At 38.1% G+C, this 26,548-nt stretch overlaps 1 protein-coding gene across 1 annotated transcript; it reads right to left on the minus strand.

Moving 5' to 3' along the window:
• Positions 1-45: 45 nt before the first annotated feature.
• Positions 46-25,648, minus strand: WDR41 (WD repeat domain 41). Its single transcript, XM_005532511.3, has 13 exons — positions 25,554-25,648; positions 21,027-21,142; positions 18,120-18,168; positions 16,241-16,372; positions 15,812-15,874; positions 15,248-15,359; positions 13,836-13,898; positions 11,970-12,080; positions 10,512-10,696; positions 7,542-7,663; positions 6,460-6,548; positions 2,798-2,931; positions 46-975 (listed from the first exon to the last, which is right to left on the minus strand). Exons 1-13 carry the CDS (start codon positions 25,602-25,604, stop codon positions 823-825), a joined length of 1,380 nt encoding a protein of 459 aa, XP_005532568.2. The 5' UTR covers positions 25,605-25,648; the 3' UTR covers positions 46-822.
• Between the last annotated feature and the right edge of the window lie 900 nt (positions 25,649-26,548).

Genomic DNA, 26,548 nt, shown 5'->3' on the forward strand with positions numbered 1-26,548 from the left:
AACTCCAATTGCTTAAGAAAGTATTTTACATTCTGAAAATTCATGGTAAGGCAAACACTTTTTATTAGATATAAATTAATTTGATGAATGCACTATGGAAAGACAAAGCTAAACTAATCACACTGCATGCTAGACTTGGTAATGGTGCTTTATAAACTCTGATAATGTAGGCTAATCCAAGTAAAACTGCAGCTACTACTAGTAAATAGTTTCTATGTACCTCAGTTTGCCAAAAATTAAAACCTGACAAACCAACAAAAGGTAGGAACTACCTACCTTTTTTTTCTTTTTCTTACCATTGGTGCAGGATATTAATGTCAAACGCAAATTTTCTATTTGAGAATGATTTTTTGGGGGGCTTTCTGTATACACACAAATCTGAGCCATCAGTGAGGAAAGTTCAGCTTCTAGAAATAAACTAGATAAAAGAGGAAGCTGCAGATTTCTTCCCATGCCTTCTTCCTGCACATAGCACTCTGGATGCCCTCAACTGCTTTAATTATGATCCATCTAAAGTATTTCACAATTCTTAATTTTGACATTCATTCATGATAATTTTAAACATTCAGAATAATATTAGAAACTATTTAATGAAACATCATTACCTTCAGTCTTTCAAGAGAACACCATTTCTACTGACAGAGCATACCAAAATGCAAAATTCTCCTTTGAGAAGAGTAACAACTAAGAGAAGTTCAATATAACACATGATATTAAGTGTAAGCCTTACTAGTAGTCAGATTTCCAGTAGCTCAGACATACCTTTACACTCATGTTTAACGCACATCCAGTTTACATATATGCAGCCTGTATTCAAACAATTTAAAGTCTGAGCTGAAAATCACCGTTTTGTGCCAATTTTTTAAACAGTGTTAAACTGCGGAGGCTAGATTCTCGTTCACCATCCTTCCACAAAATAATGAGGTGGTCAGCAGAGCATGTAGCCAATCCCAGTTCACCAAAGTACAGGAACATCTGCAATGAAACAACTATTATTACCATGATGCTTGCATGCGATGGTCAGCTTGCTTAATTATTTAGTGTACAGCTGCACTAAACAAATACATGTATCTGAAATGGCTCTGCTTATAGACGGGAATACATAATTACATACTGTCTGTATGTTAGAGATGCCATTTAACTGCTATGCAGAACAACTCTTTAACATTGCTACTCTTTAGGCACTTCATACTGAAAGATCTCCATCTAAAACAGTAAAGCCTTAAAGATAGGGAAGCTAAAGGACAGAATCCTGAAGAAACTGTAGCAAGTAGTTCAGCAGTAGAAGCATGAATGACTTGCATCAGCTCCGACGTGGTTTCTTGGGAACAGAAGCCACAGTGCTCTGTTCACTGGTTACACTGAGCCCCCTATCCCCTACAACACAGTAAGGTACTAGCAGCAGCCCTGGAAAGACCAAAGGTATGACGGACATCAGCACATGCCTAGTCACACAGAGGAAGTCAAACAAGCAAGAAACTCAACACTGGAAGGAAGTATAGCACCAGTGGAAGGATCCTGCAAAACCAATGGAGCTGAGAAATCATGAGTTAACCCCTAACTTCTGTTACCTTCACAAGACTGCAAAATTAACCACTAACTGCAGTTCAACACAACAGCAAATGGAACCAGTGATGTCACTATGGCATGCTCACAATGCCCTGATTCTTGAGTTTGTTAAAGGGATCTGTCTGGCAGAAGCATTCAAGCCAAAGCCTACCTGCCCTGGGAATGGTCACTTAATAGCTACAGAGTTCCAGCAGACAGAGTCTGACAAGCCCTCACCTTGGCCATCACACCACTACTCAACATCTTCTTCCTCAACAACTCCCATCTGAGTTTAAAAAAAAAAACAAAATTTTCCATACATAGAACATTGCAGGAAACCACATCCACTCCATCTCCATTACTCCTTTGCTCTGCAAAGGAGTCTGAGTTGGGCCTCAGACAAGACCCAACATATGCCTCTCACCTTCTTTGTGTCTCTTGCTGAATTACACACTATGTCCTCTTTCTTAGATAGCAACCTTCCAAGTGGCTAATGAGACCCTTTCCAACAGTTTTTCAAAAGAAAGATGGCAGAAAGGGACAGAAAGCCTTGTGGTAATAAAGGTTCACCTTAGCTATTAAAGAAAAGCATTCATGTTTTAGCAGCAGCAGTTCTGAAATCCAGACTGTCTCACGAATGCTTGTGAGCAAAGCTACTCCAGAACCACACTATCCCCTTCTAGCTGCCCTTCCCCCTGCTCCTGCCAAGAATGTATGTAGAAGTCCACTGTAACAAAGTGCTTTGTTACTCCAATAGGTTGTCACAGAAAAGTGTGAAGGAAACTAGTTTAGGCAGACAAAAGGAATAATAATACTGGTAGTACTGCTTAAGTTAAAAGACCTCCCTAATGCTCACAGCACAGAGGGCCAAGAAATTACTCAGTGTGTTTTGGTTTTGGTTGTTTTTGCAGGAGCCCTTGTTTAGATTGTAAACTTAAGATGAAATCTGAGTCATGTACATGGTTCCCAGCTGTATTGTCTGCAGTCTATAAATGAAGCCAAATACTCTGTCAGATTATCTCTAGCATATATGTACAAACACAGTCCTCAGGCATGAGTGAGCGAATTGTCATTAGAATATTAAGTCAGCATGAATTACTGTTTCCACACTGCACGAAAAATACCACACAAACAATATGCTCCTAGCCTCCAGAGCCAGACAGTCAGAAGTTACAATTCAAGAAACGCTGTCAAATTTATGTTACTTACTAACATTCACTTTTTCTCATTCTTACTAAAACTGACCTACCTGCACAGCTGATGAATGACCAATCAAATCACCAACCAGCTCCAAGAAATACACAGGTGTATTCTCATGCAACTTCTTAGCAGCTTGGATTGCCTGCTTGTTTGCCCTTCCAAATCCCCACATGTTGAAAAACCCTGCGAGGGAAAAAAAAAAATTAAAGTCTTATTTTGGCAAAAATCACAAATACTATTTATTTCTTCTAGCTTAAAGAGAGAACTACAAAAGCCACATAAAATCTAAAAGCAGGACACTCTGTATAGCAAAAAGACAGAAGCATTGTACTGTGCAGCCCTTCAGCATCTGGAGGGAAGAAGGAAACATAGCTACATGTCCCACTTAATGTAAATTAGAAAACATTCTGAATTACACGCATGGGTGACACAATACACAGATTTAGGAACAAATACAAAGACTTGCTGACAGAATGAACTGAACAGCAAAGGTAGGTGTAAAAAGTGATGTTTATCTTTTCTCTGCCCTCCTAAATTGTTACTTGTACAAAGAGCACAGAAATGAGGCACCAATCTCTCCTCTGTATGTTCTGCACTACAGCATTTAAGTGCTGTCTCCTTGCCTCCTTCCTTCAGGTTTAAAACTATCAGCCAATGTGGAGTGCAAATATAGCATTCCATATGTTCCCTTTAGATTGCACGAAAGTACACAGCCACAGCCCCCAGAACTGTGTAATAGTACTAACACAAGTAAGAAGGTTGGGTTCTGTTGACAATGCAGTTCAGACTTTATTCCAAATTCTTCCCTCAGCCCTACCAGCACATAAAACTAGAATTGTGCTAAACTGTGGTCACGGTGCAAGGCAGATAGATGGTGAGATGAACAACTTCTCATGGGATCCCTAGAATAAAAATAGCGCAAATCAACAGCAGTATCTCCCTAAAGTTCTTTCCAAACTTCTAATGTGAAACCAAATACCACTTGTCACTGTGTAGATCAGCCTGTCATCAGCAATGCTGAAGACAGAAGATCCTGAAAAAGTGCTTCTGAATCAACCCAGGCAGCAAAAATGTATTTTTAAAATAAATCAACATGAGATGAACAGCCAGGTAGACAAGATACATCAAGAAAATTATTCACACCTTGAATAAAAGGATTCATACAGATGATCAACAACAGCAACTGTTGCTGTTTCCAGTCCTTGATAGCAATTATATTGTCCAGAGTACCTCTTGCAGACCACAACCGCCAGTGTACAGGGGAAATTGCTCAAAAAGAGTAGCAAGTACTACAATGGAACTGTCATTACTCAGGCATAAGCAGGAAATACACAGGAGATGGCAGCAGGTCAGGCCACTTGAAATGAACATAGAGAGGCTGTCAGAGTAAAGAAAAATTAGACAAGTTTTAATTGTTTTAATTCCATCTGGAATTAAAACTGGCTAAGGATGTCAAAGACAGTAAGAAGGGCATACATCAAGAACAAAAGGAAAACTAAAGCTAATGTGGGCCTGTTACTAAATGGAAGGAGAGACCCTGGTAGACCAGAATGCAGAGAAGTCAGGTACTGTACTTCGCTTCAGTCTCCACTGACAAGAACAGCCCCCAGTATTCTCTGACTCTGGAGCCCAGGGTAAAGGAATCTGGAAGGAAGACTTTCCCTTGGTCAAGGAGGATTAGACTAGAAGCCATCTAGGCAAACCTGACATTCACAAGTCCAAGGGCCCTGAGTGGATGCATCCACAAGTGCTCAGAGAGCTGGTGGACACCACTACAAGGCCACACATGATCACCTTTAAAAGGTCATAGAGATCAGGAGAGATGTTGAGGACTGGAAGAAAGCAAACATCACCCTGATGTTCAAAAGAGGCAAGAAAGAGGACCCAGCAAACTAGCAGCCAGTCAGCCTCACCTCAATCCCTGGGAAAGTGATGGAGCACTTCACTCTGGAGACCATCTCTATCCACATGGATGACAAGATGATGATCAGGAATAGGCAGCATGGGTTCAATAAAGCTAAGTCATGTTTGACCAACCCAATTGTCTTCTACAATGAAACAACTACTTGGATGGATGAGGGGAAAACAGTGGATATTGTCTACTTGACTTCAGCAGGAATTTCAACTGTCTCTCACAACATCCTCATAGACAAACTCAGGGATGTGGGCTGGATGAGTGGACAGTGAGGTGAGGTGGATCAAGAACTGCCTGAACAACACATCCCAGAGGGTCAAAATCAGTGGCACAGTTGGAGGCCTGTCACTGGCAGTGTCCCCCAAGGTTCAATACCGGGCCCAGAACTGTTTAACTTCTTCATCCTTGACTTGTAAAAGGTGGAATGTGCCTCCTTAGAAAATTCTCAGACTGAGAACACAGAGCTGGGAGGAATGGCCAACACCCCAGAGTGCTGTGCAGCCCTTCAGAAGGACCTCAGCAGTTTGGAAAGATGGGCAGAGAAGAATCATCTGATATTCAGCAAAGGCAAATGCAGGGTCCAGCACCTGGGGAGGAAAAACCTCAAGCAGCTGGGGCTGACCTGCTGAGGTGCAGCTTGGCGGAGAAGGACCTGGGGCTCCTGGTAGACAGCGGAGTGTCCTGGTGGCCAAGAAGGCCAATGAGATCCTGGGGGGACATTAGGAAGAGCATTGCCAGCAGGTCATGGAAGGTCATCCTGCCCCTGTACTCAGACCTTGCAAGGTCTCCCTAGGAGTGCTGTGTCCAGTTCTGGACTCCTCAGGACAAGCAAGCAGGTCAAGCAGAAGGCTCCAAAAATGATGAGAGGACTGGAGCATCTGGATAGGCTGAGGAAACTGGGCCTGATCAGCCTTGAGAGGAGACTTCATCAATGTCTATCAGTATCTGAAGGGAGGGTACCAAGACAATGGACAATGGTACAAGACAATGGACCAGGCTCTTCTCAGAGGTACCGAGTAGTAAGACAAGAGGTAATGTACAGACAGTGATGCACAAGAAGTTACACCTGAATAAGAGGAAAACTTCTTTACTGTGTGGGTAACTGAGCACCTGAACACACTGGGAATCACTGGGAATACTCTAGAACCATCTGGACAGAATCCTGTGCCATGTGCTCCAGGATCAACCTGTTTTGAGCAGGGAGGCTGGACCACATGACCAACTGTAGTACCTTCCAACCTTTATCCATTCTGTGATTCTGTGAATATCTGTACTTGGGGAAAATGCTTCCTGTAACACTAGCAACTAGCTCTGAGGACTGCAGCACAGTATGCGAGTTTGGATACAGCTTCAAACTAAGTCCCAATATCATTCCAAGCTCAAAGAGGAGACATGGAAAACACTTTCTTTTTGGTGCCAGCTGCTTATCTGCAAGGTTTCATCACAAGGTCCTGCAACTATTCATTCATGTATGGTACTAGAATTCAGTACTGTTTGGTACAAGGAGGAAAGGATGAAGGTTTGTCAGGTCATTTCTTTTAACCAGCTCATACAACTGTGAAGTCCAAGTAAGCTTTCTGGCTATGAAACAGAATTGTTTCAGCTGGACCTCCTACCATCCCATATCAGATCCTGGAGGACTTGTACACCCATGTTCTCTTCAGTTTCCCTCCCACACCTGAGATCAGTTGGTTACACACAAGTGTCTCTCTTTACAAAGTGTGAAAGCTTCTCTATTCCTGTATGGTAAATATTGGGTTTTTAAATGTTCCTTTCAGTCCCCACTACTAGCAAACCTGTTGAAACTGGTTCAGCTGGCAGCTGCTGCTTTTCTCTGAGTTCCCAAATGCGCACACTGCCATCTTCTGAACAGGAGATCAGCTGCCTGTAAAAACAGTTGATAAGCAGCACTAGCATGGATACTTACCTGTGCAAATCACCTTGTGATGCTTCTATGAAAAAGACAGTAAGTGCTTCAGGTTCCACACAAGTTTACTAGAACTGTTAAATATAGCAGGGTGTGCAGATGTTCCACAGAAAACAAAATTCATTAGCAGAACAAACTATAATAGACTTGTAGAATAAGTAGAAAAAATAAACCTTTTAAACCCCATACTAAAAGCATACCACTATGTTAACCAAAACATAACCAGTCTAGACTCTGCAAACACAGTTCCACTAGTTGGTTTCTGCAAGTTTACTTTCATTAAGCAAAAAACTATTTTTTCTTACAGAAAAATAATGAAAGGATAGGTACTCTGTTTCATGACACATTTAGAACAGCTTAGAACACACACATTTACAAGACCAAGGCCTCAGTTTTTATCTTCTGGCAGACTTCGCCCCACTGAACAAGAATATAATGGGATCTAACACTGCTATTAGCATATACATATATATGCAGCAACTTGTCCAAGTTGGCTGTCAAAACAAGCTCCAGCTAGAAATTCTGACAAACTAAATTTCTAACAAACAAAAACTGCAAGTTATTAATTTTTGTTAGATCATTTCAAGTGTTACAAAATATTTAGTGAAAAATATATTCTGAATATGCTGTATGCCTTGGCTTTCTAGAAGTAAAATGCCATTAAGCTATATTTTCACACTACAGACGAAAGTGCTTCATCAGTGCTGCATCACTTTGAAAATAGCTCTTTTCATCCTGTGTACCAGTCATACTGGAATACGGGTTTTCCCACTGAATTACAATGATAATTTTCCAAAATCATATTAACATGCTCTACCTAACAAAAGCAGCTCAAATTGAAGATCAAGTCCCTGCCCTAGAAAGCCAATGTAGCTTTGCAGTCTGTCTCTAGTCACCCTTCCAAGTTTTGCTTTTCTTTATTACATTAACAAAATGCACTATGTTTTGTACCTGTTTGGAAGCTTCTCAATGTGCAGCACAGAGGAGTCGTGAGCAGCTCTCTGGCAGGCAATCACACGCTTCATTTGAAGATTATATACGTATATGCCTTTGCCAACAGCAGCAAACACACACTGGAAAGAAAATTCAATAGAACAACTTACAGAAACAGATACTGAAGGATCACCTTGCATAAAATGGATTTCCAGCGATACTATGACCTAGCTTGTTTCTGCCCTCATGTTACTGCTTTATCCCAAACATATGAAATTAGCAAATTATAAAAAGAGATGGATTTTTTAAAGTAAATGTGGGATATAATTCTATACTCTAAGCAGTAATTTAATGTCTGTATTTTTATCCTGTACCTCAGAGTCTAAGCAGAAACTAAAGATACCAACAAATCAAGACATTTCTGTAATTAAATGCTTATGTTCTTAAAGTAAAATAAATGTCCCATGTTTTGAAAAACTCTCGTTTTATCAAGAAACACTGAGAATACAGGAAACTGTTCAGCATTCTTGACTTTTTTGAAATTTAACTGAGGGTAGAGATGGATAAAGAGGCCTTGCTAAAGCATTTGGGCTCTACTGAATACAGAAAACGAACTCTCTCATAGTAAAGTATTACACAATACTGCATTTTGTATTCAATCTTCTTTTTCAAAAGAGTGTAGGCGTTCCACCTCATAATCATCATGACCCTAAGGCTCCAGAAATGGTTTAGAGATCTTTGGACCTGGACCACTTCATGACTTGCGATGAACTTTAAGAGAACACGTATACAATCCTGTGTAAGTACATATCATTAATATTCAGTACCACAGGAGTGCAAAATCTTTCCATTCAGTATATACTTGCAGTTTTTTTAACATACCTTGTTCAGATGACAGTGTGCTGGAACACTTCCCTGAACAGCCTGCTTCCTTTTACACAACCCAAACATTAACATCTCATATACAATTCACACTACATGTCTTGTCAACATTTTGTACAACTTGTAACCTAGAGTCTTTGACTAAAATTTCCTCTGTATATTCAACAATGTTTTGACATTGTACAAAACTCTTTGCCCAGGTTTTTATTCTTTTCTTTTCCTTATGTGAAACTGCTGTGGAAACACTGAAACTGAACAGATTTCTCATAGCACCATTTCCAAATAAAGACGAAAAAACCAAACCACTGAGCCCATTATCCTAGTTTCGCATAAGGTTCAAATTCAGTGGCCTTCCACATAACTCTTCCACCTTAAGCCATACAGTCTTACAGCTCTGCAAAACATGCTCTTCATGGAGCACTCTTCTTTTTTCACAAGCCCTGGCAAAATCCTGGTCATCTCAAAATCCAAGAAAATAAAACACATGAAGCATAAATTGTACACCTCTATTAAAAGGCAAGCTAAACACACACATACCAGGACAGCAGATGCACTCCTTAGCACTGTTTCCTAGTTCTGAAAACCTTTATCATCCCATTTGTTTCAGAATCATGTTTTGCTTATAAGCTCAGTGTCAAACTAGACAAGTGTATCTTCTCCAACTACCTAACTACCAAGTCTGGAAAACAGAGGAAACATATATTTTACACTATTTTTTTTAACATGCAGAACGGTGTTCTGCTTTGAGGTAGCAGGTAACAAAATAATACATTATACAAATACATTTCTGCACCACCTTTTAAGCAGGAGCTTTACAAAACAGACAGCACTACCTTAAAAGCACCATCTATTTTGGTATGTAACACTAGAACCACCTTTTTTTCCCATCATTCAAAACTCTCACAATGAAAAAAAAATACAAAAAAAACATAGCAATTAGTTTAGTTCAGTTCCATGAATGGAAGAAAGCCTTCAACACCCCCAGATTCCACACTGAATGTTTTGACAATCTCTGACTTTCCCAAATTTTTTTCTACTTCCTTAAAACACATCATACATCATTTTTTCAAGCATGGAAGTTTTGAAGCCAAATTACAGAACTTATCCTAAACAAAATTCACTTTTGGCTCATTGTAGCAATAAACACTGACAACAAAACCACTGAAAATCCCACCTTTAAAGACAACCACATCTTTTTTAGCACCCCCCCATATGCCACAATATTACTCTCTCTCTCCAGGGCTTTAGGAAAAGTTCTAATCAGAAAGATGCAAATGCATCAGGCAACTATTTGGTCCTTACCCTATATTCAGGCTTTTCCACAGCCATTATTTTGTTACAGCTTATATATCAGAATCCATTTCCAAGAATCTCTTCCTTAATCATTTCCAGTAACTGACCAACATGCCTCAAACTAAATCCCACTGTACCCCAACAATGAAAGATCTTTTATTTTGTAACCAACATTGGTAACATTACATGAAATTAAATATCAACCTGAGTATTTTTAGTGTTTGCTGTACAATAACTGAGTTCTAACTGAGTATTCTGACCAAGAACTTATCTCTAAAGCATGGCAATAGTAGACAGAATCTTGGAAACATATTTGAGTATACAATTCTGTATTGTCTACCTGAACAGAAACAGCAATACTGATTTACTATTAAGCATAGACATATGCCTGCTCTTAAATAGTACCCCACAGTATTCTTATAGTTATCTCAGCTGTAACTGCTCAAACAGGTGCATTATTGGGAAAACTGTATTTCCAGAAACTGGAATACAAAAGATGCGCGCCATCAATACATGCACCCATATTTATTTTTCTCTAGTGGTATTGTAAACAAATAATAAATCTTTGTTGGTCAAAAAGAAATGCTGTTGTGACACTCCATTACATTAGTTTCCATACCATCAACATATTAAACCCTTCATATAGGTCAATGCCAATATATTTTATAAAAACTGTTGACCATATAAAATAGCTGTGCATATTTAATGAAGCCTCTCATTAAAACAAGGAAACTGAAAATAGGAACCACTCAAGGTCTTTTGTGGTAAGATCATCCTACCTTACTTAAAGTAATTTACTCTGAAGCTTTTTACCTCCTCGTCAGATGTTAAGTGTTGAACTGAAGTTTCATGGGGGCTTTGGGATAACTTTATTTCTGGCTGTACATCTGGATGGACAGAGGAGTCCCAGAAGTTGCACTCAGATGCCTGCTTTGTCCAGTCAAGTGCATCCCAAACTATTAACTCACCTATGTGAGAACCTGTCACAAAAGTCAAATCTGAAGGGAAAAAAAAAAATCACACATAGAAATCACATTATATTAAAAAAAATAAATTTTACACAAAGTTACAACCCTAGAAAGGGAAGACAGCCCTTTTATATGTAAGGCTATGTAAAATGTCTGGACAAAAAACTGACTGGACAAAAACCTCTCTCTCTGAGAAAATACTCATCTAATTACCTAGTATAGCTCAGACGAGCTCTCCTGTAAAATTATAACTAGGAAGTAGAACATTCACTGCCAACAGTGCACAGTATACAGTTGCAAAGTTAAGGAACACGACCAGAAGTGTGTACAAATATTTGAACTTCACTTCTACATACAAAGCCCTTCTATTCCTTGGAGAAGCAAGGGTACAGACATCCCCCAGACACAATAATGTATTCCTTTCCCATAAATAGAAATTCTGATCACAAACGGAATGAATGAGTTATAATGGCAATATTGAAGTATCTGCTCATTTTGAATTTATGACACATGGAAAGGAACTTCTACAACAGTATTTAATGCAGGTAGCATCTTGTCCTTTTAAGCCAAATATTGCTTTGATTTCATAATCAAAAAGAAGAAAATAATGGCAACACTTCAGCTCAGAAACAAGTACCATAGAATCCAAACTTGCTTTTTTTCAGCCTCTTGTTACCTCTGTAACACAGTGCCTTTGTGTGAACCAGGCAGACATAGATACATGCACAGATAAATACACACTCTCTATCCTGCCAGTAATACCTATTCCTGGTCTGTGAGGACGCTCCGTAAAAAAAAAAAAAAAGACTTGCTGATACTTGCAGCAAAGTAGACAGAATTTCAGGTATTAGTTCAGTATTACTCTAATGAGCAGCATAGATAGCATCAGCTTTGTATCTCTATAACGAATCTATATGCAGGCTCACATCTGCACACTCAGAACCTTCAGTTACCTTAGGACTACAACTGCAAGGGACATGGCATTGCATATTCCATTTTAAGACTAAGAAGGAACAAGACAAAAAAAATAGCATTTTTAACTTTCCCAACAGAAAGACCAAGAGTTCCATTTCCATCAATGACATTGACTCTTCTATATTACAACTTGCCTGGTTTCATTTCATAGTTAATCCATGAACAAAGGAAATATATTTTGTCCTATCACTACCTTTGCAGCTACAAAAAAGGTACATCTACTAGTTAATATGTTTCCAGTTAAAACTTTGGTTCAAATAAAAACTCTATAGATGAAACATCCTACTGGTAACTAACAAAACCAGTAACATCATAAAATTACTCTTACCATTGACACTGACTAAAGATGAAATATTATCCTGATGGTCAACAAGGCGCTTTACTTCAAGGATATTCCAACTTTCAGACCCATTGTTAGAAGCACTCAACTTAAAAATTACTGCAAAGATAGAAAAATTGCCTAAATAAGCCTTTTCATTTGGAATAAGATGGAACTATGTTTAAATAAAACATTTTTCAGACACACAAATTAAACATTGTAAGTGAGACCATATAAGACCCACTTATGATCACTCATAACATCAAAAAACAGGAAACAGTTATTTCAGTGTTACCAGTTAGGCATCTTAACCACAGCAAATACAGAATAAAACACTTCCGCCTAGTAACTCTGAAAGTCAGAGAACTGGTCAACACCAGAAGTGAAAAGTATCAGACACCTTTATGGAAAAATTACTAAAAGTGAAACATGTTTCTTGAGGACTAGTATATCTGAAACATTAATATTCAAAAAAATGCAATATCCTCTAGTAAGAAAATCAGTATTGTCAGAAATTAAGACTTTATTTTCATCAGTCTTGGAATTTCTATCTCAAGAGTACTACAAAAGCTACTCATTATAGCTTTGGATAGTAAGAGACCATCAATACCTCATACTTCAGACCCTGGGACAAGAAGGCTCTAGAGAATCTGAGTATCTGACAGCTCAGGTAAGCAGTTCCGGACCCTCTCCAAAAGAACAAATGTAAATTGTCACAATCAGATCTGGACAGGCGGCACTGACACTGAGGAAGTTGACCAAGGAGCTCACCAAGCTAATCTCTGTCATTTATCATCAGTCCTTGTAAACCAGGGAGGTCCCAGCGGTCAATGTGATGCCCATCTACACGACTGGCTGTAGGAAGGACTGAGGGAATTACAGACCTGTCAGCCTAATCCCAGTGCCAGGTAAAATGATACAACAAATTATCTTGAGAGTGACCACACAGCACATACAGGACAACCAGGAAATCAGGCCCAGACAGCATGGGGTTAAGAAAGACAGGTCCTGCTTGACCAACAAGAGCCAGTGGGTGCCCAGGTGTCCAAGAAGGCCAGTGGCATCCTGGCCTGTACCAGCAATAATGTGGCTAGCAGGATCAGAGCAGGGGTTGTCCCCCTGTGCTTCACACTGGTGAGGCCACAACAGCCATTTGAGGCCACACCTCAAGTCCTGTGTTCAGTGCTGCATCTCTCATAACAAGAAAGATATTCAGGTGCTGGAGTGTGTCCAAAGAACACCAACAGAGTCGGTGAAGGGTCTGGGGCACAAGTCTTATGAGAAGAGAGCTTGGGTTGTTTAGCACTGAGTAAAGAGAGACTTCATCACTTCCTACAACTACCTAAGAGGAGGTTGTGGCAAAGTGGGCACTGGCCTCTTCTCACAGGCCACAAGTCACAGGAAAAAAAGGAAGTAGCCTCAAGCTATTCCAAGGGGAGGTCTTGGCTGGACATCGGAAAGAATTTCTTCACAGAAAGGATAGTTAGGCTTTGGAATGGGTTGCCCAGGGATGTGGAAGAGTCAGAATCCCTGAACATGTTCAAGAAATGACTGGACATGGTACTTAATTCTATGGTCTGGTTAGCACAGAGGTGATTGGTCAAAGCTTAGACTCAATGATCTTGGAGGTTGCTTCCAATTTTAGTGATTCTGATTCTAAATATAGAAAAGTTTTGTTTTGCATGTCATGCATATCTCTAAAAAATTCTTGAATAAAATCAGTATTGTCTCCTCGATTGTAAAAGAAAAAATGTTGCTGATCATAGCCTAATACCATTTATTTTTACTATACAATTCCAGAGTGCTGTTCACACATATCTCTGATAAGCAGCTGTTATGGAGGAGCATGAGCACTGGAAAATGCGAGATACTCACTTAGCTCTTTGCCAACTGCTGCTGCAACACAGTATTTGGGCAATTCAACCAAAGCACTGATGCCTTTGGAAAAAAATATGGGAGAAAGGGACATTAATTGATTACAAGAAAACACAACAAACTGCTAATTCCTTATTAGTAAAGTTCTTAACAATCTTCTTTCCATTTATCAAAACAAAAGTATATTGCCTGAAGAGAAAATTAAAAGGCACCAGAAATTAACAGATTATCTCAAACAGAGGTAAGGTCAGGGGTTTTTGTCCTGAATCAAGCAGAATTCTGAACATCAAACTTGTGGTGAAGCTGAAAGTAAATGATCTTTTTATTTTCTTTATCTTTTTTTGATTTTAAATACAATTAAGATATTTATGTCATAATGCTGGACCGTATTAAAAACACCATGACAATTATTGTGACTCTAAATACAAGCAGTACCAAAATTATTGGAAAGTAATACTACCTCAAGTATGCACATTTCTAAAATAATGTGCAGAGCAAGATGAGGAAGAATAAAACATATGATAAAATACCCATCCTGCACAGAACTGCCTCACCCTGTGCCAAAGTACCACTAGAGGAAAATTACCCAAGGAATAAGCAATCTCTTTCTCCACTAAGTCAGATATTAGGAAGAGAGGGCCTATGCCACACATTCCATTGACTCCTTGTACCAAAGTTTCAATAGCACTTCATTTTAAGCACCATGGTCCAACAGTTATTTAGCATATTTCCTACTAAACCAAAAGAAGTATTAATATCCTCAAGGATTCAGAAGACTTTGCCTACCACTACTGTATTCTATGACAAAAACAAGGCCAATATTGGTTCCACTTTCAAATGTAATTCACAGCTTCGTAAGCATCTTTGTAACATACAGCAATTACATGCAACAATTTTCTTCACATGGGCAGATAATATAGAAGTTTATTAATAGAAAAGCATGACTGACATTGATTTCTGATTAAGTTTATTATACTCTTATCAAAACATGCATTTTCTACATCAGAAGTACTGATTCTTAACAACAAAAAGTAATCTTTACTGCTCTACTATTACAAAGCTTCACCTAGACATATAATAGAACTCCCACTCAATCACACAAAAAGCCAGTCAAAGGATCTGGTACATGTTACAGCAAACACATAAATCAGCATCCGAGCTCTAGCCCTGTAATCAGAGATAATGTACAGTTACTGAGATCTGAGATATTCTAAAATTCACACAGCACAGAACATTAAAAGCAGTCTTAGTTCAGAAACTATTATATCTGACATTTAAAAAAATAAAGAGTGGCTCTAATACATAATGTTATTATTAGAATTAAAATGAATTTGCCAAGTTGGTTTTGCAGCATTATAGAGATCCATTTTACTTGCACTTTAACAGCTATAATGAGTCATTTCCATTTTTACCTGCATCAGTAAGATGACTGGTCTTACACAAGAGATCTAATTTTCGGTTCCAAACACATAGATCACTCCCTCCAGACAACCATACATTCAATCTTTGAAGAACTGTCAAACACTGCAGAAAAAAAAATCAGATATATGTCTCCTGCAAAAGTTCTTCAGGGAATTTCTCAGTGAAATGATCAAGAGCTTTAGTTAGATAAATCTGTAACTACTGTGAAATACAGTATCAAGGTCTCTGAGAAATACATATTTAATTGCACACTAATATGTTAAATTTTTCATCAAAAACTTTATATGTTTTAGGTCGCCTTTTCCAACACAGTAATAAAACCAAGTCACACCATTACCTTTGTTCTACATCCTTTGAAAAACAAAATTGAGATATTAAGAGTTTCAAAAACAAATTAAGAATTGTGCCCACTTCTGAGCCATTCATTATGTACCTATTCTTAAATAAAGCAATGCTGTTCATTCTAAGACACCTGCACACATGACCCATGAGCCAGACATAATAACTTAATGTATAAAACAAAACAAGAGACATTCACAGGGTTTCCTCAGTACCTTTACAGTAGAATGGAAACATGACACTTTCCGAATCTGTCTGCCACTAGTGCAGTCCCAAACCTGTCTTTATTCATTAAGGAAACAGAAAAGTTTCTATGTATCATAAATGTAAATGCCATGCTGGTAACTAAATGACAGATTAGGAAAGAGCTGCAGAAACTTGGTATCCTAAACCCTAAAAATCCTTTCAATATTTGGCCTAAATGATATATTCATAAAAGCCTGTTATGGATTCATTTTTGTGGCAAGGATTGTATCTACATGTGAACAATAAATAGTGAAACCCCAGGGTAATCCAATTAAATCTAGTGGGTATTGGAAGCCATTAAGTTTTGACATGGGCTGCAACCTGCGTCAGTGTTACCTTTAAAAGTAAAAGCACAAAAAGCCAGTGGAACTTTAAGTTCTCCCCAGATCAAAGGATACAATAACTGTTCTATCAGCTGATGCTGTTATAATCAAATCATTTTTTTCTTCAGTAACATCTGATGAAGAAAATGGTGCTATAGCTGTAATTTTATGTGTGTGTCCATGAAGTTCATTAAGTTTTTCTCCAGTCTGAAAAACAAAAACAGGGGAAAATGAAGTCTGAAATAGGAAAATGCCAACTGTAACACAAAATAGAGGCATCAAATGTCTTTTTAAAGCAAGAACTTCTTGAGTCTAAAATCTCCTTTCCAGAAGTAATTTAAGGATTTACTACTTTCTACCTTCTGTGCTGTTCAAGATCTTAAATTAAATAACATACTATGAGTTAAATTTAAAGAAGTGGTACCTAACACAAGTTACTAAGTAAAAAATGTCTAAAAGCCCTTAAGAACAAAACTCTGTTAAATTCATTTAATTTAAAAGAAAATATTGGCTATTCACCCCTCTTAAATACTACAGCAATTTAGATTTATTGAGAAACCCTTACCTGAAAATGTATTTTTTTAAAATTTTAATTACTGGAAAAGCCTGACCTATATCTATGGCCAAACTCCAGCCAGAGTTATTTAGGATGGACATTATCTATAGATTTAAACTGGTGCTTTAGACAACTACAGCTGCTTCTACCAATATTTTAGTTAAATGGCAAAACCCTACAAATAAACATGCAAAAGCAAACTAGCATTTTAAACGTGCAGCTAAAATACAGGGTAATTTTAACTGCAAACTTCTTGACAGATGTGGATTAATATTTTAAATTAAAAGTACAAAGATTTGCTTTAAAAAGAACAATAGAAGTCCTATAGAAGTAGAAAATGGAACTCAGTTCCATAGAGCTGGGTATTCAAATGAGTTTTATGTTCACAAACTGCTCAGAACACTGGGCATATATATTCACACACGTGGGTTTTAATATTCAAATCTCTTTACTTTTCCAAATTACAAAATTATAAAACTATAAAAGACCTTCAAAACCAGCAAAGCACTAACAGAAGGTGCTCGAAAGAAAAGTTTCAAGTCTGTCCTTCTGTATTTTAAAATTACACTATTATAAATGTCACATAAATTTTTCAGAAGATTTTAAAGAAAATTTAAAGTCTAGGATTTTTTCTTCCTCAATTGAATGTTTGATACACCATAAATGGTACAGTAGGTCTCCCCTTCAAACTTCTTATTATGCTCATCAGTTCTCTATGGTTTTGTCAATGATATGGAGAAACAGAGTAGAAGAGCAAAACAGTAGGCGTCACACAGAGCACTATTTGTACGATAAAATTAACATCTTAAGGTAAGGTTTTCAAAAGTTGTAAGGAGATTTTTATCACAGCAAGCTATTAAAGACCTGTTCCTGCAAGGCATTATATGTTTAACTTCTACTGATTTTGGTATCTTTCCAATACAATTTTGTGATAGCTCTCCATTAATCAGTCATACTAAAGAGATATTACTAATACAGTGATTGAAATGTACTTAAATCTTAAGCGTATATAAAAATCCTGCCAGGTCTGGGATCTCATTACGTCAGCATTTCAGCATTTAGAGCAAACACAAAACATACTTTCAAGGAGTAATTAAAGCCACAACGTCATACACACTTCTGCTTTTAACACCATGATTTTTCTAAAATCACTATGTCATCCCATAGCATTTAACTTCCAAAACTTACCCTTCCCTTGGATTCATCCAGCTTCTACATTCCTAACTCTCCTTCGTAAACTAAGATTTAACAGACTCCCTCCACTTCTACATTTTCAAACAGTAGCTCTGCAACAATTCTTATTTATTCTGCTTTTTTGCTCCTAGACATTTCTACTTCATCTCTTCAACTTCTACCCTCACCAAAACACACGAGCCACCCCTAAAAAAGACAGCTAACCTGAGCATTCCACAGAAAAATGATTCCATCATCTCCTGCAGATGCAAACCTGGGGAAAAAAACAAACAAAACAAAAAACTGTAACAAACTGAAAACTTCATTCTAGTGTAATGTAATGGAAAAGCAGTAAATACTTATGGAAGAAAAAATGCTTACAAGATATATCAGATTCTGACTTTAAAGAATAAGCATGTATTGGTAAATCCTAATTACAGTTTCTAAACTGAATTAGTATATTTAAATAGGTGATTCTCAACACATACTTAACATAAGAACAAGACTTAAGAATTCCAACAGGGTTATAAAAAGCATGTCTTCATGGGTTACCTCAGTCTTCCAGTCATGATCACCATCATCTATAACCTTGTCTGCTTCCTGAAGGAGCAAGGAATGGTGAAATGATCAACAAAAAAATCTATTCTTAAAATGTGTTATGAACTCTGTTTAATTTAATGTGTCAAATGCTAGAGTATTACTTGCAATTTCATCTCAGTCCAGTTTTCGGAAGACTCTTGCTGAGGCTTAGCCTTCTTTAGTGATATTCCAATCAATATGAACCTTAGTCCATGTTCAAAAAGTACAAGAGCAAAGAAGAGAAAAAAAAAAGAAGCAACCAGCTTTCTGTTACATTCATAGAGGATTTATTTAGTATCTTCAAAAACCAATCTGAGAAAATTTTCCACTCACTGGTTTTAGCTGAGCCACTGAGAAAACAAGAAAATCCTTCTGTAAAATTCTCACTAAGATGATATTATCTAAAGACCTGAAGCGTGAAACTTGGCTTACAATAGTTGACAAAAAGCACACAACGGAATAGCTGCAGAAACTAAATAAAAACATTTCAGAAGCTGTGTAACAATACTAATCTTACTGAAAAGAATAAAGTGAAAAATATTATCATGGGTTTAACAATATAGAAAATAGAATATTCTTGATAAAAAACAAAAAAATCAGTATTACTGTCAGTAACAATTGAAACAACTTTTTTAAACTCCTCCAACTCTTGGAATACTATCCAGCTACAATTTACTTGTCATCCATACGCTATATGATAACCTACCTTAAACATCGTCACTAAGGCTTTAGTTTTACAATGATTATCATGATTTTAGCTTTAGTAATTTACCTGCTACCAAATAACAAAGCCAAAAATGGTAAAACACCCCTTTGTATAAGACAGCATATGTAAACTAAGAATACTGTGGTGCTACTACAAAAATGAATTACACATATCCAGTATACATTTGAGAAAAGCATACTTTGATAAAGTATTACGATTATTATTTTAATAACTCATTTAGGGAAAAAAAGTATTGAAGAAGCCATACAAGATTCTTCCATTTTTATATGAATCTTCTGGTGGACTACTACACAGAAAAGTGTTATGATAATGCATGTATCTTTCCTGACATATATATGTATTTATTAAATTAAAAATAAAAACTGTCAAGCTAAAAATCCTCCATGGAGTCTTCTGTGAAATTTTATTTATGTATACGTATAGATATATATAATATTAGAAAATAAGATTCTGTGGGCATTTGTGAACTGGAAGAGACCACTAGCATGGTCCTTTCCAATCAATGTGCACTGGGACAATGTGCATGTGGACTGGGAGGGAGACAAACCTCCCTTCACAAAACACCTGCTGTACACTGCAAGGTATAAAACAAACTCTTGCCTATGTTAACTTCATGCCATGTATTGATGAATATATTAGAATTTTCCTTCTGTGTCTAATTCATAAAATATATAAATTACTATAGCTCCTTAACAGAGCTATTCTTGCCTATTACTTACATTCTTAGGCACTAAACATTTTCTATTTAATTCTCCACATCAGTCAAGAGTCACTACATTTTATGACTGTATGAAGACTTCACAACCTTACTTTTAAGACAGAAAATTATTTCTTCTCTTGTAGAACTGTGTTAAGTTAAAGAACATGCAAGGCTAATTTAGAGAAAACTGGAATAGAAAATATGTTGTAATGTACAGCTATTACAATTCATTCTCTCAGTCACACTTCCTAAGTGACAAAGGTAAATACAATCACTTTATCCTCTTAACCAGTTCTCCAGTTATTACATAACTGTCCTCAGAAGATAAATAACTCAGTCTTCAGAAGTTACAGACAGAGATTGTCAGGAACATACAAAAAGGTGCATATAGCTGTAACCTGAAGGAGACAAAGGAACTATCAGGTTTCAAAGTATAGTAAGTTGAATCAGATCAAACTGGAAGAGATGTAATGCAGAGGTTATGCATATGATTACTTTTGATAAGTAGTCATTCTGAATAAAGTAGCCAAAAATTTTAAAACTTTGAAAGTTAAAAAAATTGCATTAATCAAAGCTCAAGTGAATTTAGCACTATAGCATCAAAAGAAAGTGCAACGAAAGATCAGAAAAGCAACACTCATTGTTGAAGATGGCATGTCCAATTGCTACAGAACATCCGTAGGAGTATGTTACATTCTTTCATAGAACCAGAAGGTAAAAAAGCTATCCTCAATTCAGAAATATAGAACACACACATCTTGCAAGAACAGCAGCAGATAGTACTCCATATTATCCTGTGAGAATCTACGCATGTACAGAAGGCAACACTCAGACCAGGAACAGACTGATAAAGAACAGCTGAATTAGCTAGAGGCAATTCTTACAAACAAATTAATCTGTACTAAGAAACATAACATTATCACCATTATTTTGTCATTAAAGTAGGACTTAGAAGCCAAAAGATTCACAAACATAGCAAGAAAAGGGAGTATTCATCCTTTGCCTTACCAGCAGTTTCTCCTGTCTTCACCCCGCAAAAGTAAAAAGACAGGATTAAAATGTTACTACATTTTTACAAACATATTGCCAAGGACATTGTGAAACAATTTGAAATGGCATTTCATACCTGCAATCATCTATTTGCACTAGAAATCGTACTATATCTTGATGGCCTTTCAACACAAGGAGCTCCGTGTAAGGATTCTGTATTTGTTCTTCACCAATTGTCTGTACAGAGGATTTCTAAAATTCATAAAAAATGAAGTAAGTTTATTTTGCACTATCAAAATTACTTTCATCAGGTCTTTGTAATGTCTAACAACCTACATACAGACTCATGTGTGAAGTTTCTGAAATACCATTTTGCCTTAATGAAAATAATTATAAAATAAAATTTCCTGTTATTTCACATAAATAATAGATTTCTATAGCATGTATTTGAAATTATGATATAGCATTTTCAGTTCAACAAAAACATTTCGTACAGATTTAATCAAGGATACAGTGAGATGAAAACCCAGTTCAGTTATAAGCTGTCATGTGAAGCCAGCCTCATGACTCAATTCACCATACATTCAGTTTTTCATTAAATTACACCTCTTACAAGATGGCTGTGAACCTCTCATAACTTTCATCTACTGTTCAATTTTAAAATCCTATATAAAGACAACATATTTAAATTAAATAAGAACAAATGCTGTCCTGTTCCATAATATATAAATCACCCATTGGTATTCTGCTCACAAAATACCAAAGCAAACCACTTAAAAAAACAGAGAATGATTAATCATTTTATAGAACAGCATCTGCAATTACCCCCAACTAGACTATTAATTAAAAGAACAATCAATCACTTGGAGCAAGCTGATCACTAGGTAGGGTCCATAAAATACTGCATAGAACTGCATTTTCAAGGCAGAGTAGTTCTGCCAATCTCAATCATAATTTTATTTCAAGACAACTTTTTTGTAATTAAGGTTTTAAACATTCTGGAACAACTTGTTGTCAGACATTATTTTTAAAAAAAAAAACATTTAAGCAGCTCAGTAGTTACTCAGTGACAGCACTCTCTCCCCTCTAGATTCATTTTACACAACAGTCAACATCATACTGTTTCCAAGACTGTTCTTTGAGAACTTCAACAGAACGTACATTGTAAAAACAGCAACTATAGAACACTGTACAACATCCAGTACACATGACAGGTAATACCAAATGAAAGATTAACATGTTATCCTCAGAAACTTGAACCTTTTCTTGCAGGAAAAATAGTAATTTTCCATTACTCTGATATTGGTACTACAATAATATTCTTCAGAAACTAAGAATGACATAGTTAGCAAATACAGATGGAAAGAAACCTGTGGTTATTTCAAAAATTAAGAGTTCTTAATTTTTAAATTAAGCTCTTGTGATTTTATCTTGGTTTTGTGCTACCTGATGCATTTCATGAAGCAACTGTTCCTCATTTTATGTAATCACATGAGAACAGCAGTTCCCCTTTAAAATAATGCAAGTAGAATCTGCATGGCTGTAATAACAAATTAAAAAACTTGGGAGTTCACCCATCAAAAGCTAATCAAAACACTCCTTAAAAAAAATGACAGTTCTAGAACTCCTAAGGAAATCTCAGTATATTAGACTTACCCTTACTTTCATGGCAGGCCCAAAGGACTCTGAAGCATTTGGGAAAATGACACGTTAACATCAACACCAATTCTGCATCAGGATGCACCAGCACAGATTTATGTTCCTGAGAGATACCCATTTATCATGTGTGTGCTGCAAGATCCCATTTTGCATAGGTTTTTCCACAAAAGTTCAAGCCATGTTAAGGCTGAAAATGTAAGGAGCAAAAATTCCAAGAGAGACTCTGTAAGGTGAAATGACATACACCTCCTGTACCTGTTCTCTCAACACTCATTTCATCCCTTTTCACTTGTTACTTTGTCAGGGTGGACTGCATTCTTGCAGTCCCTCAGACAGCCCTTCACACGGACAGCTTGAAAGAAACCCAAGTTTTATAGTCTTATTATTTCTGACTGCAGTCAGAAAACATATATTCAGAAAACAATTTTAACACCATTCTGAAAAACTCAGAATTTGTATCATTAACAACTGAATTCTACAGTCTGATGTCACTTCCTATTCAATACAAGACGGTGTTATTTCTTTTGAACAACAAGTCTAATCTTAATTCTAACAATGCCTGTGAATACTGAAAGGTACTGTGCTGATAAGGTACTTATACATGAGAACAAAATAACAACTTTTTCCCCAGAAATGTCACACAACAAGTTATGCTCTCTTTAGATCTTCATTAATATTTACACAAGTGTTGGGCTATCTGAGTATTCTTTCTCTGAAGAAATCCATTGTTTTTATACAAACTACTAACTGGAGTCTCCTGTAGCAACACCAAGTTTTGGACGTAAAAGTTGTATGGTTACGTAAATGGAATCTATTCCCAATACGCACGTTTTTATGCATGACTTGTAAACAACACAAGTAATCAGAAAAAAAAAGGAAACAAAATGTTCATCGCCACCTCAAAAATTTATATAACCTCCATCATGTGAGGCATTCAAAAAGTGTGATTTTCAAAAGCAATTAATGAAAAACATGGATATGAGAGTACAGAGGAATACTCATCTATGGATCATGGTGCATGACAGATTAGTTCCCACGGACCATGATGCTCCTGCACTTAAGTGCTCCCACTATCACAGCCACCCTAAAATGAACACCATGGTTGGCCATCAACTGAAGAGATGCAGGAGCTTAAGTCTAAGTTACTTCAAATTTCACATTAAAAAAAAAAAAAAGAGTAAGGAGAAATTTCTGTTTCACAAACTCAGTACAGCTTTGCCAGGTTTCCTCTATTCACCCAGTGCAATGCCACTCTATCACAGCTGTCTGAAGTCACAGCACAGGAAACAAACACCATGAGTCCACAGCCCACACACTGCTGTGTGGGATGCTGTAGGCTTTTCTACCTATTAAGAACTAATTGCAATGAAGATTATTAGATGAAACAGTATTAAATCATGCAGGGCAGAAAAAGGTCTAGGGACTAACCCTCAGCAATACCTGTTCTTCAGATTTTCAACAGAGAAGCAAAATTATTACTGTCATTCCACAGCTCTGTGAGAACAAAACAATGAGAACAAAAGTCCTGTGGATTGGGTTTACCCAAGGTATGAGTGGCAGAAGGGAAGAAGCAGGCCACACCTTGATTCATGCTCATGCTTTATTAAATCACACTAAATAAACCAAAGCCAGAGTCTAAATTTTGGAGAGGGGCACAGAACAAGGCAGTTTTCTAGCACATCTTAAAAAACTGCACCATATTTCCTATCCTCTTTCTAAAATCAACTACACACAAACCTGCAAATATGACTGCAATACATCTGGCACTTTGACTGATGACAAAGGTTAGAGGTATTCCCACACACCATCATTCCAACCTGGGACCCAAATTAAGTACTGACCCTTGAAGTAAACATTGATATTGGCGTAACTTGCTCACGAACAGCAGCTGAAAAATAATTATTTCCTCATACTTACCTAGATTACAAAAGCACTAAGTGTATGGAGCACAGCAATACTTTTAATTAACTCTTGTAAAATCGATGCTGAGAACTTCAGCAGACTCTTAGAAGCATTTGTCCCTCTAATTCAGTAACATTACTCTTAATCTGAGTAGCAGCAAGGATGTCAGTGCTACTCCATAACAAAGTGCACTCCATAACAAAACATATTTAATGGATGAGGAAATAAGACAAAATGCTGGAAAGCTACTACAAACTACAGTGACACATAAATAACTTACTGCCTACAACTTACATTATCGACCTCAGAGTCCTGAAGGCAGGAGCTGCAAGAACTGCATGTAAGCTACATACCGTAACTCCCACCGAGCAGGATCTTAGCTCGTTCGTTCCGCTGTTCACAGAATCAATTAGGTTAGGAAAGACGCCTGAGATCGAGCCCAGCCTATGACAAACACCACCTTATCAATTAGACCACAGCACTGAGTGCCATGTCCAGTCCTTAGACACCTCGACGGATAGTGATTCCACTACCACCCTGAGCACCCCATTCCAATATCTAACCACTCTTTAGAAGAAATTATTTCTGATGCTCAGCCTGAACTTCTCCTGGTGCAGCCTGAGACTGTGTCCTCGTCCTGTCACTGGTTGCCTGGGTGAAGAGAGCAACCCCCAGGGATACACCCTCCTTTCAGGCATTTGGAGAGAGTGCTAAGATCTCCCCTGAACTTCCTTTTCCCCAAAATAAAACCACCCGAGCTCCCTCAGCTACTCCACCCAAAACTTGCAGCCCAAACCCTGCACTACCTCCGTTGTCCTTCTCTCGACACGCTCCAGCACCTCGATGTCCTCCTTGAACTGAAGTGCCCAGACCTGGACACCGTCCTCAAGCTTCGCCTCTGTGCTTTCCCACCGTCCCTGTTTCTCTTCGAGGACGCCCGTAACCCGTTCTACCAGTCCGACTGCCTCGCAGGCCGACACCCGCCCCGGACCACGGCCCATTCCGGGGCCCAGACCTACCAAGCGGGAAAGGCCACGGCCCAGTGCATCCCGACCTCATGGCACCCACCCCAAGCCTAAGTCTCCGCAGGAAGCCACCTCACCTCCGCCAAGCCCTGCGGCTCCCGGCCGCCGCCGATCAGCCAGCGCAGCATCGGAAGCCGGCCCGGGACCGGGGGACTGCAGCGCTGAGGGACAGGCTGCTCAATCGAGCTCCGCGCGGAGACCCGCCCACCGGCGCCCAGGCCCGGGCGCGGCCGGAGCAGTCGATCGCCGAGCGGGTGCGCCATGAGGGGCGTTGCGGGTGTTACTGCGCGGCTTCGTACGGCGGGCAAGTGAAATATTTACTGGCCTTTGACCTCGCTGTCTTCCGATGTCACTGAAGATTTATGTCATTTACCCTTTAAACTTTACTATACTTTACTACCCTTTATACCTTTTACTGTATTACCATATTGCATATTACCACATTACAATTATGTTATTGTCGTTTTATTGTGACGGTCTTCAATTGTTTCTTGAAGTAGAATAAGCACCAAAATATTTTCTAAGTATCAGATATCCCTTGGCTATGGCTGTTTCCATCCTCCCTCGCTGAGGTCTTTGATGCTCCTGTCAGGACGAAGCAACAAATATGGGTAAGCTCACCTGATTCACTGTCCTGCTGCTCTGCTGCCGTTCACGGAATCACAAAATCTCAGGGTGGGTCAGGCTGGAAGGGACCATAGTGATCATCTGGTCCAACCTCCCTGTTCAAGAGGGTCATCCTAGACCACATAGCACAGGATTGTGTCCTGGAAGTTCTTGAGTATCCCCAGTGAGGGAGACTCCACACCCTCTCTGGTTAATCTGTTCCAGTACTCAGTCACCCACATAGTAAAGAAGTTCCTCCTCATGTTCAAGTGGAATTTCCTGTGCATGCCCATTGCCTCTTGTTCTATTGCTTGGCACCACAGAGAAGAGCCTAGATCCATCTTCACACTCTTTAGATGGCTATAGACATTGATGGGGTGATGCATTAATCTTGGAAGCCTGTTGAACTTTATATGAATATGGGGCAAGGTCACAAAACCCATCCCAAAAGGCCACACAAACCCCA

Source organism: Pseudopodoces humilis, chromosome 4 (assembly GCF_049639895.1).
Source record: "Pseudopodoces humilis isolate 2021_Gansu_Grassland_sample_001 chromosome 4, ASM4963989v1, whole genome shotgun sequence".
NCBI classification, from domain to species: Eukaryota; Metazoa; Chordata; class Aves; order Passeriformes; family Paridae; genus Pseudopodoces; species Pseudopodoces humilis.